Source organism: Mauremys reevesii, linkage group 7 (genome assembly GCF_016161935.1).
Source record: "Mauremys reevesii isolate NIE-2019 linkage group 7, ASM1616193v1, whole genome shotgun sequence".
Taxonomy (NCBI): Eukaryota; Metazoa; Chordata; order Testudines; family Geoemydidae; genus Mauremys; species Mauremys reevesii.
This window is the reverse complement of record NC_052629.1, coordinates 92,752,481-92,771,104: the sequence shown is the minus strand read 5'-3', so window position 1 is coordinate 92,771,104 and position 18,624 is coordinate 92,752,481. Positions and strand designations below refer to the sequence as shown.

Sequence of the window (18,624 nt, the reverse complement as noted above, 5' to 3'; positions counted from 1 at the left end):
TAAGCTGTCTTTCTTGCATATATGAAGTGGAATGAGACCACAGCTTATCTTCTGTTGGTGAAAAAAATTAGATGGAGGAAGCTAGAATTTGAATTTCAGCCATTATTTTCTTCCTTTTGTGCAAAGGAGTCAAGTTTCCTAATTGCAATGTCCACTACAGCACTGAGATCATACAGTTAGAAAGTACACAAAAATACTCAGTCCTGGCCTTGTGCATATACTGAACGAGAATGGTAGCAAGATGAAACCCTGCACAGGAACGTCCTTAGGATTGATGATACAAATACAGTCTTCTGGGGCTTCAGCCCACAAGAAACAAAGCTGCTCAAGGAGCCCCATCCCACTCTCACATGGAAATAACTTCAGGCAAGTCAACAGTACTTCATGTTCACTGGAACTGAAGGCAGCTGATAATTCTAATATCAGCATAGACGCCTGATCACTGCCCATTGCTGGGATGAGATTGTTGTCCAATGTGACAAGGGTGGTTTCTATGCAGTATCCAGATCTGTAACCAGAGTGACGGGGGCTAGGGAGATCTAAGGCTTCTAGTTATTGTGACTCTTTTTTTTACCAGTCTTCTCAATTGCTAATTGTGGCAACTTGAGCAGCTGTGCAGTCATGTTATATAGTATTCTCTGAGAGAGAGATTTTATATATAACATATATTGCACACACATATGCGTGGATATATAATGCTTCAAAGTATGTGTCAGTGTCTATCACTGTAGGTGTGTATGGCAGGGAGTAAAGCTGGCTTCTGTTCCCACTCAAAGGGGACATAGACTCACACGAGAAGACTGATCTTATAGATAGCGCTTAAACTGAGGGAGCTCATGAAACATTGCTCTTCCAAAGACAAAGGCCCTAAGCAGTCAAAGATCCAGTACTAATATGTCACTGATACTCCTGACAGAGTTGAGTAAGGGCCCAAGGTAAGCCCTGGAGACATGTTCCTAGTACTGAAGAAGTGACTAGAACTGGAACCAGCTCCATATTTCCCCATGGCACCACCTTCTGAAGAAGAGAAATACTTCTTCTCACCATCACCGACACTCCTTGACAACGTCAAGCAGAGATCCATCTCCTATGCCATTGGAGAATGACCCCCAAGGAGAGCATAAGGGCTTCAGATCACTGCCCAAAAAGGTCTGAAAGTGGGACTGGGTTGTGCAGTCTGAACCACATCAGCATCTGTATGGTATTTCAGCTTGGCCATATTGGCATTACTGAGGTCCTTCATCCTGTGTGTCAAATAAATTACCCTCTTGTGCTTCTAGCAGGAGGAGGAGATCCCACTCTCTGGCACTATCATTGGTTAGGTCACCCACACTGGAAACACATGTGGGGCTGCAGGAGATGACACGGGGGCTACCACAATGATCCCTGTCTCCAAGGAAACATTCTTATCTCTGGATGAAGCAGTGACCCCAACCTAGCCCCCACTATCGTGATCAGTGACTTTAAAGCCTTCCAGGACTTCTAGTCCAGAATTGTGGAGACCCTTGATATTGAGACCAAATTCATACAAGAAAAGTCTTAAGTTTTTTGATATTTTCAGTGTGACAGCACTGGCTAGGTTCACCCTCCTACTCATTAGCGAGTGGATAGAGGAACTGGAAGGACTATGGTAGATCCTGGCCATTTCTCCGCTCACTTGGAAGTGGAAAGAAAAGAAGTATTACGTGCCCTAGAAGGGCTTAGTGTTTCTACGCCCACCCAAACACAAGTACAAGAAAAACTAAAGTTCACTAAACATATTCATATGGACAAGGATCCTAAGAAATTAGACCTTTTTGGATGCAAGGCATATTCATCAGCCTCACACAGCTTTGAGTAGGGAACTACCAGGCATTATTCACTAAATACAGTTGCTTCACATGTGAGAGGGTCACTTCTTTCAAAAATCCTACAGGAGTACAGTGATGAAATGAAGGAGATCATTAAGGAGGTCCAGATGGACACAAGGACATTGCTGCAGGTAGCCATGGTCACATCTGATACATCTGCAAGGTCATTGGCCGTGGCTGTCACAATCAGATGAGCCTTGTGGCTCCCGACATTGAGCATACCAAGTACAGTTCATGATAGAGGACCTATCCTTTCAGAAGATGGAGCTCTTCAATCAAAGGACAGACAAAGTACTCCACTTCCTCAAGGACTCAAGGGTCACACTATGGTATGTTGGAATTTACACACTGTCTCCCTACAAAAAGCCATACAAGTACCCACCAGCAAAGGCAGAAGATGTTTTCCTTCCCCCAGGGCAGACAGCCCACAAAGTAAAACCCAGGTATTGTAGGGGACACCAGTCTTCTGCCTCCTTAACCAACCCAGTGTCTTTGCAGAGAACAGATTTGACAGGAGAGTGAAGAAGTTACATCAGTTTGTCATATCACAGCTGATTTGAAACCTGCCCCCATGTCCAAGGCCCCCTTTCCACCAGGCCTGTGTGGTTATCACAGCTGTCAAATGAACATTAGACATCACTGCCCAAGGCTTCCTTTTACATTTCCACTCCCTATGCACCCCTCCTTTCCAGTCCTCCTTTTTTGTTTTGTAAAGCTCTGCCACCTGTTCATCATCATTAGCTGCACAAAAATAAAGTTGTAGGGATGAAACTAGCTGATGCTTAGGAAGTATTTTGTATTTATGTGCTGTTTTGGGAAATATTCTTCACTTTACATCCCTCCAACTCTTTAATCAAACATGTAAAACCTAATTAGGAGAATATCTGTGTAAAAAGAGAAATTAAGTAGCTTATCTTCCATTATGCCATTATGATGGAGAAAAATAATTTAGATAATAAACTAATTAGGTTAAAAACAAGTTGATAGTAATATTCCTACAATATATTTGTGTTTTTTATGAAAACTTTTGCATATTAGAGAATGTGTGTGTTGAAGTGAGTGCATGTGAAAGAAATAATCCTTCAGGACCTTGCTGGTTGGCTACTAGTCATGCAAATTAGCATACACGATACAGAATCAGTACAGCCAATATAACATCTAAACACCACCTGGGTTAAAATGACCAATTGATTTAAATGGGGAAGCTATCTGTATATGAAGTTTAAAATATACAAGTCTTTAAATTTTTTTCCAATTGTTTTTGTTCTGTAGTTTCACCAGTGATAATTAAAGAATGGGCTGCTTACAAAGGAAAATCTCCCCAGACCCCTGAGCTGGTGGAAGCGCTTGCATTCAGGGAATGGACCTGTCCCAATCTGAAGAAGCTGTGGCTGGGAAAAGCAGTAGAGGACAAGAACCGAAGAATGAGGGCATTTTTGGCCTGTATGAGATCAGATACACCAGCAATGCTCAATCCAGCTAATGTGCCCACTCATCTTATGGTGCTCTGTTGCGTATTAAGGTGAGGGTTTATCACAAGTTAAAATAGCATAAAAGAAATGTTACTACATTGTATAATATATTGCTCTAGCAAGTCTTTCTCTAACCCTGCATTAAACTGTGACTTTGAAAATTAATAATTCATATTGCAAGTATTTTTGGAAGAAATGACTTCCTCACTTCTATGATTCTTAAAAGTGTGCTAGCTACTTGTCAGTTTTTCAGCTAATTCCATAGAGAGTTGAAAGAAGAAAAATTGGCTGTTATCTCATAGTTTCTTGTTATATTTAAGGCCTCTAAGTAGCCAGATACAAACATTGCCTTTTGGGTCACAGAAACTGGCACTGTACATTCTCAAAGAAAAACCAAAAGGTGCTGCAGAAAATAATTGCTTAGTGGCTTTATGGGTTTGGAAAGCTCATGTAAATGACTTCCCATTTACCAGGTACTAGGATTCGCTGTATTAGGCTTGCTGGTTCCCTTCCTTGATTTGACTGGCCCACATGAGATGTGCAGAATTAAGAAGGAAGAGACTAGCCTTCAATTTCGGAGCTGAATTAGGAATGAGCACTCCTATACTTTGGCGGGGAGGGGGCGGGAATCCCTAGTCACCTAGTAAGACCCAGCTCTTGCTTCTTAATCTGGCAGGACCCAAGATCTCAAGCTGAAAGGTGAGATTTATACGAATGGAAGAGAGATTTTAGGTATATTTTTGAGATGATAAATGTAAGTTTGCTTCCAATTTAATATTAATTTCTCTTGCCTTTTGAGTCGTGTATAGTTTTTCTTTGAGCGATGGTTATTGTATTCCACTGAGGGTTGTGAGCATGGACCCGGAGCCGGAACTTTTAAAAGTAGTACACCGCTACCTCAATATAACACAAATTTGGATATAACGCAGTAAAGCAGCGCTCCGAGGGGGCGGGGCTGCGCACTCCAGTGGATCAAAGCAAGTTCAATATAATATGGTTTCACCTATAATGCGGTAAGATTTTTTGGCTCCCAAGGACAGCGTTATATCGAGGTATAGGTGTAGTGTCAATTGGTCTGTGCATGTGCCCTTGGTACTGCCTCATGGTTTCTACCAAGGCGATAAAGGGTGGGGTGGAATTATAAATAAGGCACTTGGCTTTGTAGGAGTAGAATACAATAGTTCCAATCATATTTTATTAAAACCCTTAACACATTTTAAAATAGTTTTTCTGTGATGTAACATAAATAGTTTGTGAGGTATAAAAGTTTTATTGGCACTTGTTTGGAATGACCCGCATACAACTTTCTCTGACTTCACTTCTGAGTAATGTGTTCATCTCTGACTCATGTTGATGAAGCCTTTATGCTACACCATTATGTCTTATTTTTATACGTATCATCATGCATTTCTGCTTTAGGTAGTATTTTTATGGCCTATCGTACCCTTTGTTATTGAAAGCAGTGTGGGGTTCTGATGATCATGTGTGTTGTGGGGTGAGTTCACAGGCAGCGTCTCATCAGTATATTTTGCTTGGACATTTACATCACATAATGGATATTTTCCTAATTCATCTACTCTAAGGAGCCAGCTCAAGGGGTATAATGTAAAAATATTGTCAAACAACATTACTATTTTTCCTTGAGTAACTTTTGACCAAATACACATTTTTATAGTATGCAAAAGTATTTGGATCAGCACAAACTGCAACAATTAATTATTGGACAAACTTCTGTTGTCGAAAGAGACAAGCTATCGAACTACACAGAACTCACCTACTGTGTCTCTCTCATGAGATCAGTAGGGCTGCAACAGTACTGCAAACAATAATTAATTTGTCATTTTTATTAGCAGTATTAACAAAATATTGTCTGGCATTAAACCCTAAGAAATCACTTCAGTCTTTTTAGCTATGTCTTATTTTTTAATTTGAAGCCTGAACAAAAAGTTTTTGGCTTCATTCTGATGGCTTTTCTGTTCACACAGTACTACTGTTTACTTTAGCTGTTAAAGTGAGGACTCTGAGTAAGTTGTCTTTGAGTGATTGCACATGTCCATTCCACTGTAGGTATTTGTGCTCTCCAGTGCACAGTTGTTGAAGAGTTTTTTCCCTTGATAGTACCTGTTGGGGCAGCCTGAGTACCCTCTGCCGTCTCATATGCATTGGGCAGGCATAAAGGGCTGAGACCCCCACACCTACCTCAGTGCCTTCCTGCCACCTGTTACGGTTATTGAAGCTCCCTATCCTTGCTTCTGCAAGTCTTTCTTGATACCTATATATTTTACCTGTGTGTAGTTAGTGTAGTCTAGTAGTTACTCAGTATGTTAGTTTAAAAAAATTGTTTTTATTGTTTGAGCATGTACCAGCCCCGGTACCGGAGGTATCCCCCACACTCTCTGGATTTCAAGCCCTGCCACTGTTGCAGTAAGGATATGCCAAATAGAGAACCTCACCCCACCTGCCTTAAGTGCCTGGAGGAAGCTCATGTAAGGGACGAGTGCAGCATTTGTAAGGGCTTTAACCCTATTCAGAAAAAAGATAGGGCAGTCAGGTTAAAATATCTGGTTATCGAATTGGCTCTGTGTCCTCCATCTGAGCCCTCTACATTGCTCTGGATACAGAGCACCTTGGCGTTGGTCAGTAGTGCACCTGCCACGCTACTGGTACTGAGAGGCAGATTGGGATCCCCAGTACCGAAGAAGAGGCATAAGAATCGGACTCAGCACGAGGATCATCAAAGAGGATGATCTCTAATAAAAACTCAGATGGGTGATCAAAAAGGAAGCACTCCCCAGAGCACACCTCTAGACAGAGGAGTTTGTTGACTCCAGAGGCCAATGTGGGCCTGTCGAGCCTGGTTCCCTAAGCATCTTCATTGCCATTTCCTTGCCTCAGTATACCACACAGTATCTTTCTGGTACCCAGTCTACTCCTGAGGTGTTTGAGGCTGCCAAAGGATTGTTGAACCTCAGTGTTGCCATCACCAGTGGTCTCACCTGGCACCAGTGAATATGGTACCACTTCCAGTGCCTTTCCCTTCACGGTATCAAGGTACCAATGAGACTGGTACCATCTAAGGGAAAGGCACAGATGATATCCCTGTCTCCGCTGCAGAGTTGGCCTTCCTCTGCAGTCCCAATGGGTACAGTACCACCTTGCTCTCAAGGAAAAGCTTCATCCTTATCAGACTCTGAAGTGGGTTCCTATGTTTCCCAACCTTGTTGGTCCCATTGGGGGAGAGATGCCACCTGCCCGCCTGGGTTTCTGCCACAATACCTGCAGGGAGTTTACAGAAGGGATCCTTGGGTTGTGTATAGCTGGGGTCCAGGGACATACTAGTGGCCCTTTTGGGACCTGTAGGTTCCCCACCCCAGTCAAGAGCATCCCTGAAGCCATCTCAGCTGGCTCCATCTACTGGCACCAGGAGCATCATCGCCACAAGCATCTTGGTACTGAACAGACTTGGGATCTCTTACATGAGCAACTGTAGGAACTGAACCATTAGTATTCTCTTCCTCCTCTCCTGATGAGACAGTCATGGTGGAGCCTATTTCTTCACTTCTGGGTGATTTATTTTAAGACTCATCAGGAGCTGTGAGGAGGATGGCTATGGCGCATGATATCCACCTCGAGGAGTGGGAAAAATTCCACAAGCTAGTGCACGTTCTAATCTAGCTTCAGCTAGAATAGCTCTGCCAACAAATGTGGCTTAGAGCCCACCAAGATTCTCTGGCAGACTCCAGCTTCCCTGCCTCTGACTGCTGAAAGAGTAGAGAGAAGGTACTATCTCCCCGGGGGTTTGAGCACTGTATAACCATCCTCCTCCAATGTCCCTTGAAGTTGCAGCAGCCAATGAAAAGGAATGATAGGGACACCAGACTTCAGCACCAAAGAATAAAGAGGACAAGAAGTTGGACTTATTTGGGAGGAAGCTTTATTCCACAGGTGGATTACAGCTTCACATTGTGAACCAGCAAGCTGTGCTGGGGTGCTTTGATTTCACTCTGTGGGGGATGGGTTTGAAATGGAAAGACAAGCTCCCATGTGAGGCAAAACAAGAGTTCCTCACTTGGATAGAGGAGGGCAAGTTGGTCGCCAGAAAAGCTCTACAGGCATGTCTCGATGCAGCAGATTCTGCTGCACGCAGCATGGCCTCTGCCTTCACTTGAGGCGCTCATCCTGGTTGCACTCTTCTGGCCTCCTTCCAGAGATGCAACAGACCATTCAGGGCTTACCCTGTGAGCAGCCATTCTTCTCAGAAGAGACAGATGAGACTCTGCATAGTCTCAAAGATTCTAGAGCAACTCTGTAGACCTTGGGCATTTACACTCCAGCAGTGAAGCAGAAGGTGTTCTGTCCTCATCATTCTCAGCGTTTTTAGTGATTTACTCCTTGAGTCCAAGACCTGTCATAGAGAAGGAGCAGAGATTACAAATGGTAACCCCCATCACTTCCCTTTGTATCTGCAGCCACTGGTACCAGGCAGGCAGCATCTTCCGAGAACTAATTTTTCACTGGTAGGTTGAGAGCAGTCTACCAGTTCCAAGAGTGCCATCCTTTATTGTTCCAGTTCTTCCAAAACACCTGTCCCACTTCAGTAGTGCTTGGGCCCACGTTGCAACAGATTGGTGGGTTGTAAGCATGGCGGAAGTGGGATATTTGCTCTGTTTTATTTTTGCCTTTCCTTTTCCTTTCCCCATCCCTCTTCAGGGACAACTCTCACAAGAAAGCAAGTCTGCAAGATATATATTTGCTTTTCCTGTGTAGAGAGTCCCTCCCTTGTTCAGGGGAAAGAGGTTTCACTCCTGATACGTCCTGATCCCGAAAGCAACACAGACAAGTCAGTCCTGTCTCCAGTACAGAAAATAGAATTTATTGGAGCGATTCTGGAGTTGACAACAGCTAGGGCCTTGCTATACAGACAAGGTTTCTTCCAATTCAAAGCCTCATTCTGAACTTGAAGCTTATCCTCTCACCATCACTATTTAAGACTGCTGAGGCACATGCCACATGCACTTACATGGTCGGGTACACCAGACAGTGCCTGAGACCCCTTCAGGGCTGGGTGACAGAGATGTATTTTCCAAGAAGGCACCACATAGGCATGTTAGTGCGTGTCCCAAGTTGCATCTTATACTCCCTAGACTGGTGGGTAGTCCCAACCAATGTATGCAGGGGAGTTCCTTTCACTCAGCTTCAGCATTCACTTACCTTAGTCAGGGATGCCTGGATCTGAGGTGGGAGAACTCACCTGGGATACCTGCAAACACAAGGTCTTGGTCTCCCAAGATCTTAGTCTGTACATAACCTGCAGCTCCCTGATGTTTATCCTTTTAGCTTGCATAGCATTCCTTCTTCACATCAGGGAGTGCACATATTTGTGCCAACCAGCACTGTGATCACTAGGTTTTATGTAACCCCGTCTTCACTAGCTAGGAAGCAGTCCTATTCTGGGACTTCTGTTTAAGCAACTCTCTATTCTTCTTCGAGTGATTGCTCATATGCATTCCAGTTAGGTGTGTGCGCGCCACGTGCACGTTCGTCGGAAGATTTTTACCCTAGCAACACTCGGTGGGTCGGCTGGGCGCCCCCTGGAGTGGCGCCGCTATAGCGCCGGATATATACCCCTGCCGACCCATCCGCTCTTCAGTTCCTTCTTACCGCCCGTGTCAGTCGTTGGAACAGTGGAGCGCGGCTTAGCTGACCTCCACTTCCCTAGCTACTCGTAGTTTCTCTCGTTAATTCTTGTATATATAGTTCAGATTCTATAGTTAACTTTATTCGTTTGTAGTATAGTTTGTGTATATAGTCACAGGGGTTTGGGGCTTATTCCCTTCCCCGCACCCGGTGCCGGGTACTATGCCCGGTTCACAGGGTTTCAAACTGTGCTCGGCCGGCCATAAGCCGATGCCGACAAGAGATCCTCTCCTAAGTGCCTCGAGGAATCTCACCTGACAGATAAGTTTCGCATTTGTAAGGCCTTTAAGCCGGGAACAATAGGGGAGCGAGACTTTGCTCTCAAGTAGCTCCTGAGGGAGGCAGCTCTTACGCCTCCGCTCTCGGCACCGAGCGCTGGTAAGTCTTCAAGAAGCGCTCCCTCGGCACCGGATCGCCGATACCGCCAAGGCCTTCCGACACCGGCTGTCGCCGGCACCGTTGTCCACTCGGCACGGATCCCTCTCCTGGAGGATCAAGAGGCACAGGACTCCTGCTGCGTCCGAGCCGCCTGCTCCGCAGCCCGAGCGCTATACTAAGTCGGACCACCCGGCACGGATATCCTGCCATGGCACCGACAATATCGGCACCGTCGCCTCCGGCCACGCAAGAGCCGTCGAGTCCGGTGCCGGAAAGCTCCCTGGTACGAGTTGTGGTTGAGCTCACTATTAAGCTGCGTCAGAGCCGCCTGCTCCGCAGCCCAAGCGCTATACTAAGTCGGACCGCCTGGCACCGATACCTGCCGTGGCACCGACAGTATTGGCACCGTCGCCTCTGGCCACGCAAGAGCCGTTGAGTCCGGTGCCGGAAAGCTCCCCGGTACGAGCCGTGGTTGAGCTCATTATTAAGCTGCGTCAGAGCCGCCGGCTCCGCAGCCCGAGCGCTGTACTGAGTCTGACCGCCCGGCTCCGATACCTGTCGCGGCACCGACAATATCAGCACCGTCGACTCCGGCCATGCAAGAGCCATCGAGTCTGGTACCTGAATGCTCCCTGGTGCGAGCCGTGGTTGAGCTCACTATTCCCTCTACGCCGGAGACATTTCCACGTCGAGGAAGTTGATTGCAATGACAGCGCATGCGCTGCCTCAACCCCCGGCACCACCGGTGCGGGTTATATGGTCGATCAGCAAGCCTGCCTTGATCAGACTACCCTGTGTTGGCACCGCGTAGCGGCACCGTTCACGATCGCGGTCCCGCAGATGTTCTCGGTCCCGTCGCCAATCCAGGTGCTGACGCCGCTCACAGTCCCGGCACCGTTCTCCATTTCGGTACCATTCGTACTCGCGGCACCGATCAGCGTCCCGTTCGCCGGCCCGGTTCATTTGTTGCCGATCCAGCTCCCGGTACCGCTCCAGGCACCGGACTCCCGTCGCCACTCCCGACGTCGAGCCTCGAGATCTCGGTCGACCTCCCGGCACCGCTCCGGTGGCAGGTCCCATTCTCGCTCCCGGTACCAGTATGCCTCCCGGTACCGATCCCCTGCGCGTCGAGCGACATCAGCTAGAGAGGGAGACTCTGCTCAGGGCTTTTTAGCTCCTCCATGGCCATCCAAATATGCATCACTGTTGTCCTGCGCAGGCAATTTATTTGCTCAGGACTGTGATTCAGATGTGCACACCAGAGTCTTCCAGGTGCCCCAGGCCCAGGACCCTGACCCCATCTGTGGTCACCCTGTACATTTTGGGCGTGCCATTAGGCCAAAGGCCTACCTGTGATCCCATCTCACTCTGTTCCGTCAGAGCACTGGGTGCCAGGAGACAGTTAGCCGCCCCCCTCCAACTGGTCCCTCCGGATCAGGAGGTTGTCCAGGAGTGCGAGCCCACACAGGACCCGCTTATCCCCGGTCTTTCTTCTTCCTCCTCACCAGATGAGGCTGTGGCAGGGGCGTACTCCTCGGGCCCTCCTCTAATTGACTTGGGGGGCCATCAGGACCTCCTGAGACGGGGGGGCACTCAATCTGAATCCCCAAGTGGGGGGAAGTCTTGGAGATACCGTATCCAGTCGTAGATATTCTGTCGGGTGACGCCCCGCAGAGTGGCCCTACCGTTCATTCCGATGATCAAGGCCACACTGGATACCATCTGACAGTCTCAAGCTACTATCCCGCCGGCGGGCATCGGAGTTGAACGCATGTACATGGTATCCTCCAGGGGCTACGGGTACCTATATGTCCACCCCACGCCCCCCCCCGCTCCCTTGTCGTCCAGTCCGTCACTGAGACGGAACGCCATGGCCCGCTGGCACCAGCCCCTAAATCCAAGGAGGCTAGGCGAATGGACTTAGTGGGCCGTCAGATGTACTCGGCAGGGGCCCTGCAACTTCGCGTAGCAAACCAGCAAGCCCTGCTTAGCCGCTACTATGGGCGGTGGTGGGCAAATTTATGGAGTCGGTTCCTCAGGACTCCTGTTAAGAGTTTGCTGCCCTCCTGGAAAAAGGGAAGGAGGTGGCGAGAGCTTCCCTCCAGGCCTCATTGGATGTAGCTGACTCCGCAGCCACAACCCGGGCCTCGGGTGTTGCCACGAGGCGTATTTCATGGCTCCAGTTATCGAGCCTTCCCTCGCAGCTGCTGCACACTATACAGGACTGACCCTTCAAGGGCAAGGGCCTGTTCTCAAAAAAAAAAAAAAAAAAAAAAAAAAGCCTGACCCTAGGCTGCAAAGCCTAAAGGACAGCAAGGTCGCTGTGCGCTCCCTCTCGGCACGCACATGCTGGTGACTCAGCGCCGACATTTCCGCCCCAGCCTCACCGTCCTTACCCCGCACCTAGACAAAGACAGGGCTTTGCCAGCAGGTGTCGCTGAGGCAGTCGTAGGCGTCAGTCAGGACCCCAAAGCAATTCCTCTTGCAAGAGGGGCGGACGCTCCTCACCATTGGAGCTATAGAGGAGGTACCAAAGGACGAAAGGAACAACGGGTTCTACTCCCATTAATTCCTAATCCCCAAGGCGAAGGGAGGTCTTAGACCTATCCTAGGCCTGCAGGAACTCAACGAGTTCATGATTCGCCTGAAGTTCCGCATGGTATCCATGGGGACCGTCATCCCATCCTTGGATCCCGGAGACTGATATGCCGCCCTTGATATGAAGGGCGCGTATTTTCACTTCGCCATTTATCGTCCATACAGAAGGTACCTCCGGTTTGTGGCCAACCGTCATCCTCTCCAGTTACGGTCCTCCCGGTTGGCCTCTATACAGCCCCAAGTGTACTCAAAATGCATGGCTGTAGTAGCTGCCTCTCTCCGCCACCGTCGGGTACACGTTTTCTGTATCTATACAATTGGCTCATTCGAGGGACCAATGGAGCCCAAGTTACCAGTCATGTGGGCGTTGACAAGGATCTATTCCTGCGTCTAGGCCTGATGATCCATATACAGAAATCCGCTCTGATTCCCACACAGGGAATAGAATTCATTGGGGCCATCCTGGACTCCAGTCTCGCCAGAGCCTGCTTACCTCAGCCTCGGTTTCACGCGATAGTAACAATTATGCAAGGTCTACGGACCTTCCCAACAACTTTGGCTCACACTTGCCTAGGTTTCCTGGGTCTCATGGCTGCCTGCACGTTCGTAACCAATCGTGCCAGGCTTCGCCTCTGTCCATCTCAATCGTGGCTCACCTCGGGGTGCCACCCGGGCGGAGACAGCATAGTCAGGGTCGCCTTAATCCCCCCGAGCGGCCCAGGCTCCCCCGACTGGGGGTCGATGCCCTCCCTGGTGGGTGCAGGGATGCTGTTCCATCCACCTCACCCCTCGGTGTCCCTCACGACGGATGCCCCATCTCTCGACTGGGGGGCTCACCTGGGTCAGTTTCGCACTCAAGGCCTTCGGTCGGCTCAAGAGCTGGCCTTGCACATCGATGTCCGGAAGCTGAGAGCAGTCTGTCTTGTGTATCAGGCGTTTCAGCAGCACCTGCAAGGGCGTTGTGTCTCGGTGTTCACACTCAGCACAATGGCCATATGTTACATAAACACACACGGAGGAGCACAGTCCTCCCCTCTTTGCAGGGAGCTATCCGACTCTGGGACTTCGGCACAGCCCAATCGATAGACATGGTAACGTCCTTTCTCCCAGGGGTCAGGATCACTCTGGCGGATCGCCACAGCAGATCCTTCCGGTTTCTCAAGTGGTCAAGTCCTCCGGACGTTATACATTCCGTTTTTCCAGAAGTGGGGCTTTCCCCGCATAGTCCTCTTCGCTCTCGCGAGGACGGAAAGAGAGAGGCAAGTTCTGCTCATTCCAAGACCTCTCCCTGGGCTCGATCTTGGAGGCTTTCTAATGCCGTGGACGAGCCGACTGCTGTATGCTTTCCACCGTTCCCGCTAGTTCACAGGGTCCTGCTAAAACTCCGCAGGGACAGAGCGCTCCTCATCATGATCGCTTCAGCGTGACCCAGGCAGCACTGGTACACCATGTTGTAGGCCTGTCGGTGGCCAACACGATTCCCCTGCTTCTTTGCCCAAACCTCATAATGCAGGATCTCGGCAAACTTCACCACCCTGACCTACAATCCCTGCACCTCACAGCATGGCTGCAGTGTGGCTAAACTGATCCGAGTTACGTTGTTCTGCCTCGGTTCTACAGGATTCTCCTGGGTGGTAGGAAACCTTCCACTCCGTTAGCGTATCTGGCCCTCCTAAACCTGGGTCTTCAGCCTGGTTCTAACCAGTCTTATGGCTGCCCCGTTCGAGCCACTGACAACATGCTCGCTGTCCTGAAAGACAGTTTTTCCTTGTAGCCTTTGCATCGTCCAGACGAGTCTCCGAGCTTCAGGCTCTCATGGTGAACCCATGGTATACTGTGTTTCTCAAGGGCACGGTGCAGTTGTGACCACGTTAACGCCCCAACTCTTCGTCGTACTGGCAGACAGGACGAAGGGCCTACCTGTCTTCTCCCAGAGGATTTCATCTTGGGAGAGGTCGTGCATCCGCACCTCCTCTGATTGGCCCATGTTCCATCGAGCCATCTTACTGCACATTCCGCCAGGGCTCAGGCTTCTTCTGCTGCCTTCCTGGCTCACTTCCCCTTCCAGGGGATAGGTCGTGCAACTACCTGGTCCTCGGTCGACACCTTTGCCTCATTGGTTCGACAGTCTAGAGATGATGCGACCTTTGGCTCAGCAGTTTTGCATTCTGCAACATCTCACTCTGACCCCACCGCCTACGTAAGGCTTGGGAATCACCTAACTGGAATGCATATGAGCAATCACTCAAAGAAGAAAAGACGGTTACTCACCGTTGTAACTGTTCTTCGAGATGTGTTGCTCATATCCATTCCAGACCCGCCCTCCTTCCCCACTGTCGGAGTAGCCGGCAAGAAGGAACTGAGGAGCGGATGGGTCGGCAGGGGTATATATCCGGCACTATAGCGGCACCACTCCAGGGGGCGCCCAGCCGACCCACCGAGTGTTGCTAGGGTAAAAATCTTCCGACGAACGTGCACGCGGCGCGCACACACCTAACTGGAATGGATATGAGCAACACATCTCGAAGAACAACAGTTACAACGGTGAGTAACCGTCTTTTTCTGAAGGAGGCCCACCTCCAAGAGGCTCGGAACACACTGGCAGGCTGCCTAAGCAGGTTGTTCATCAATCACCAGGAGCGGTCCCTTCGCCCAGACATAGGAAGGTCCATTTTCCAGCTCTGGGGAACCCCCTTAGTGGATCTGTTTGCAACAAAGGACAACGCAAAATGTCACCAGAGCAGGTCACAACCCATGTTCACTGACTGATGCTTTTCTGCTGCTCTGGTCAGAGGGTCTGCTATATGCTTTTGCCCCATCCCTCTTCTGTCCGGAGTTCTGTGCAAGGCGAAACAGGACAAGGCCAGTCTTACACTGATCGTGCCGGTGTGTCAGGACTGGCTTTCACAGCTCTTGTACCTCTGTCAGCCCCCCTCTATTACTCCTGCTTCACACTGTCCTAGCTTTGCAGAATTGTGGCCACCTCCTTCACACCAACTTCCAGGCCCTTCACATGATGGCCTGGAGACTTCTCTACCGATGTCAGCCAAGGAGTTCTGCTCCAGAGAGGTGCAGGAGGTACTGCTGAATAGTAGAAAATCATCAAGGATGACAACTGGCTAAGTGGAAGAGGTTTTCTGTCTGATTGAGGCTGAAAGGGGTCTCCCCAGTTCTTGCTTCTATTCAGTAAGTGCTGGACTATCTTTTGTATCTGAAACATCAAAGATTAGCTCAGTTAGGGTACACGTAGCAGCTCTATCAGTGTTTCATTCTTCTGTGGGTAACCATTATCTTTTTTCCAGACTGATGGTTGTAAGATTTTTAAAGGGCTTGGACAGGATGTTTCCACACGTACAGAGCCCTATTCCGCCATGAAGCCTGAATTTAGTCTTCAAGTTGATGAGTCCCCACTTTCAGCCTTTAGTGACTTAATAGTCTGTTACACCTTTCAGTGAAAGTAGCATTTTTAGTAGCCATTACATTGGCCAGGAGAGTAGGGGAGTTGAGGGTGTTAGTATCACATCTTCTATATATGATTTCTTATGCAAACAAAGTCTGCCTTCATCCCCATCCAAGATTTGTTATGCAAGTGGTCTCCTCTTTTCACATCAAGTAGGCAGATTTACTTACCATCCTTCTTCCCAAAGCCTCACAGTAACAGGAGAGAGAAGTCACTGCTCACTCCAGAAGGCAGAAGAGATTTGTGCTTTATCTGGAGTGAACTAAGCCATTTAGATTTTCATCTCAGTTGTTCGTTGCATTTGCGGACAGAGTTTCTACACAGAGGATTTCAGCATGGCTATCCAGTTGTATTCACTTATGTTAGCAGTTGGTTAATGCCGAGCTGCTGGATAGAGTATTGGGTCATTTGACTAGGTCACAAGCAGCCTTTGAGGCATTTCTTCTGGCTCATGTGTCAATATTGGACATTTGCAAGGCAGCAACCTGGTCATAGTGTCACATGTTTGCCTCTCGCTATGCAATCTTAGCAATCTAGAGATGAAGCTAAATTTGGATGAGTGCTCCTCCAGTCTTTCTGTTCAAATGGATTCTGATCCCGCCTCCAAATAGAACTGCTTATGAACCACCTACAGTGGAGTGGACATGTGCAGTCTCTCAAAGAAGGAAAAATGGTTACTAACCTTTCTGTTGTTCTTTGAGATGTGTTGCATGTGTTCATTCCACGACCTGCCTGTGACGGGTTGGATCACAAAACCCCCCTTGGGAACTGCCAACTGATGTGCCAAGACTACTTCTGCCCCTGCTTTCCCTGCCAGCCTGTGAGTCCAGCACCCTGTCTTGCTGAGCCAGACACGCCAGTCTGCTCCAACACAGACCCAGGGTCTGAACCATGTGCCCCAAAGCTGCAGACTTCATTGAAAGCAACTTACAGAAATGTTCCTGTCTTTAACACTCAGATGCCCAACTCCCGATAGGGTCTAAACCCCAAATAAACCCGTTTTTACCCTGTATAAAGCTTATACAGGGTAAACTCATAAATTGTTCACCCTCTATAACACTGACAGAGAGATATGTACATGTTATTCCCCCTCACCCCCCAGGTATTAATACATACTCTGGGTTAATTAATAAGTAAAAAGTGATTTTATTAAATACATAAAGTAGGATTTAAGTGGTTCCAAGTAGTAACAGACAGAACAAAGTGAATTACCAAGTAAAATAAAACAAAACATGCAAATCTAAGCCTAATACAGTAATAAAACTGAATACAGATAAATCTCACCCTCAAAGATGTTTCAATAAGTTTCTTTCACAGACTGGATGCCTTCCTAGTCTGGGCATAATCCTTTCCCCTGGTACAGTCCTTGTTCCAGCTCAGGTGGTAGCTAGGGGATTTTTCATGATGGCTGCCCCCTTTGTTCTGTTCCATCCACTTATATATCTTTTGCATAAGGCGGGAATCCTTTGTCCCTCTGGGTTCCCACCCCTCTTTCTCAATGGAAAAACAGCAGGTTAAAGATGGATTCCAGGTCAGGTGACATGATCACATGTCACTGTAAGACCCCAAGCTTTCATTCCTCCCAGCCTGACTCACAGGAAGGCCTACCTGCAAACAGAGCTGTCCACAGTCAATTGTCCTGGTTAATGGGAGCCATCACGATTCCAAACCACCATTAATGGCCCACACTTTGCATAATTACAATAGGCCCTCAGAGTTATTTTGTATTTCTAGTTTCAGATACAAGAGTGATACATTTATACAAATAGGATGACTGCACTCAGTAGATTATAAGCGTTGTAATTATACCTTACAAGAAATCTTTTGAATGAAGCATATTCCAGTTACATTATATTCATACTCACTAGCATATTTTCATAAAATCATATAGAGTGCAACATCACACTGCCCTCCTTCCCATTTCTATCAGTGTCATTCTGGTAGGAAGGAGCTGAGGGGATCCTGGGATGGCTTAGTCCTTTATGCCTGCGTAATGTGCGCAAGACAGCAGAGGGCACTCAGGCTGTCCTGACAGTAACTGCTAAGGATCAAAACTCTCCAGCTGTGCATTGGAGTCCACAGACACCTACATGGAATGGACATACGCAACATATTGTGAAGAACAGCAGTTACAGAAAGGTTAGTAACTGTTCTTTGTTTGCTGTTGCTGTAGGTATATGGTGCAGTGGCCAGGGATCCGTATACTTCGTCGCCAGGAACTTGATGCTTTCCTTTCTCAGGCGTTGTCTCCAAAACTCTATGAACCTGACCAGCTACAGGAACTTAAGGTAATTCTTAATCCAACTTCCTTCATTAGAGAAATCTACCCCCAACTGATCCATAATATTAACATTGAGCAAGTGATGTTTTTCTCTAAAAACATTAAGCATTAAGGCCCATTTTTTTAAAGGTGATTTAGGTATCCACTGTGCCTTGTTTGTGCTGGGAAGCTTTTCCAGGATCATTTAATCTCCTATGTTCTGAATATTGTACAGCTCTTTAAAGTATTCTTTCCATCGCTTATTCAATTCTTAGAAGTAGTAAACATATTGATAGAAAGATTAAGAAGAAAAAGGCACTAGGAAGTGACAGTCTAACCGATTTAGGAGCCTGTTTCTCATTTTCAAAAAGGATTTAAGTATCAGAGGGGTAGCCGTGTTAGTCTGGATTTAGGCACTTTAAAGTCAATGGGATTTCAGGCTCCTAAATCAGGTGTTGCAACACTGAGCACCATAATGCCTAAATATCTTTTAAAAATCTGGTGTGTCCCTTCAATGTATATAGGTCACTTAGTATGTGGGCTGGTCTACACTGGGGGGGGGCGGTATCGATCTAAGATACGCAACTTCAGCTACGTGAATAGTGTAGCTGAAGTCGAAGTATCTTAGATCGATTTACCTCGTGTCCTCATGGCGCGGGATCGACGTCCGCAGCTCCCCGTGTCAACTCCGCTACCGCTAATCTAGATTAGACGCGATATATCGATCCCTGAAAAATCGATTGCTACCCGCCGATACGGCGAGTAGTCTGGACGTACCATGTGAAATGCAAACTTTTTAAGTGCAGCAAAGATTGGTACTCACTCAGTTATAGTGTATTGTTTATATTATGAAAAGAATAAAGTTTTTTTTTTTTGGGTGAGATTTTATTCTTACTATTTTATGATAGC

General features: G+C 47.8%; 1 protein-coding gene and 1 long non-coding RNA gene across 6 annotated transcripts in view; one reads left to right on the top strand and one right to left on the bottom strand.

Moving 5' to 3' along the window:
* The window catches only part of FAM120A (family with sequence similarity 120A), a 181,472-nt gene that overhangs the window by 135,755 nt on the left and 27,093 nt on the right, over positions 1-18,624 (top strand). For all 4 annotated transcript variants that reach the window (XM_039547166.1, XM_039547164.1, XM_039547163.1 and 1 more), the window contains exons 11-12: positions 3,123-3,372; positions 17,629-17,743. In XM_039547166.1, coding sequence (XP_039403100.1) covers positions 3,123-3,372; positions 17,629-17,743 — 365 coding nt within the window. The remainder of the gene's footprint in view (positions 1-3,122; positions 3,373-17,628; positions 17,744-18,624) is intronic.
* Positions 1-18,624, bottom strand: part of LOC120409317 — a 55,077-nt gene that overhangs the window by 24,656 nt on the left and 11,797 nt on the right. The window lies entirely within an intron of this gene.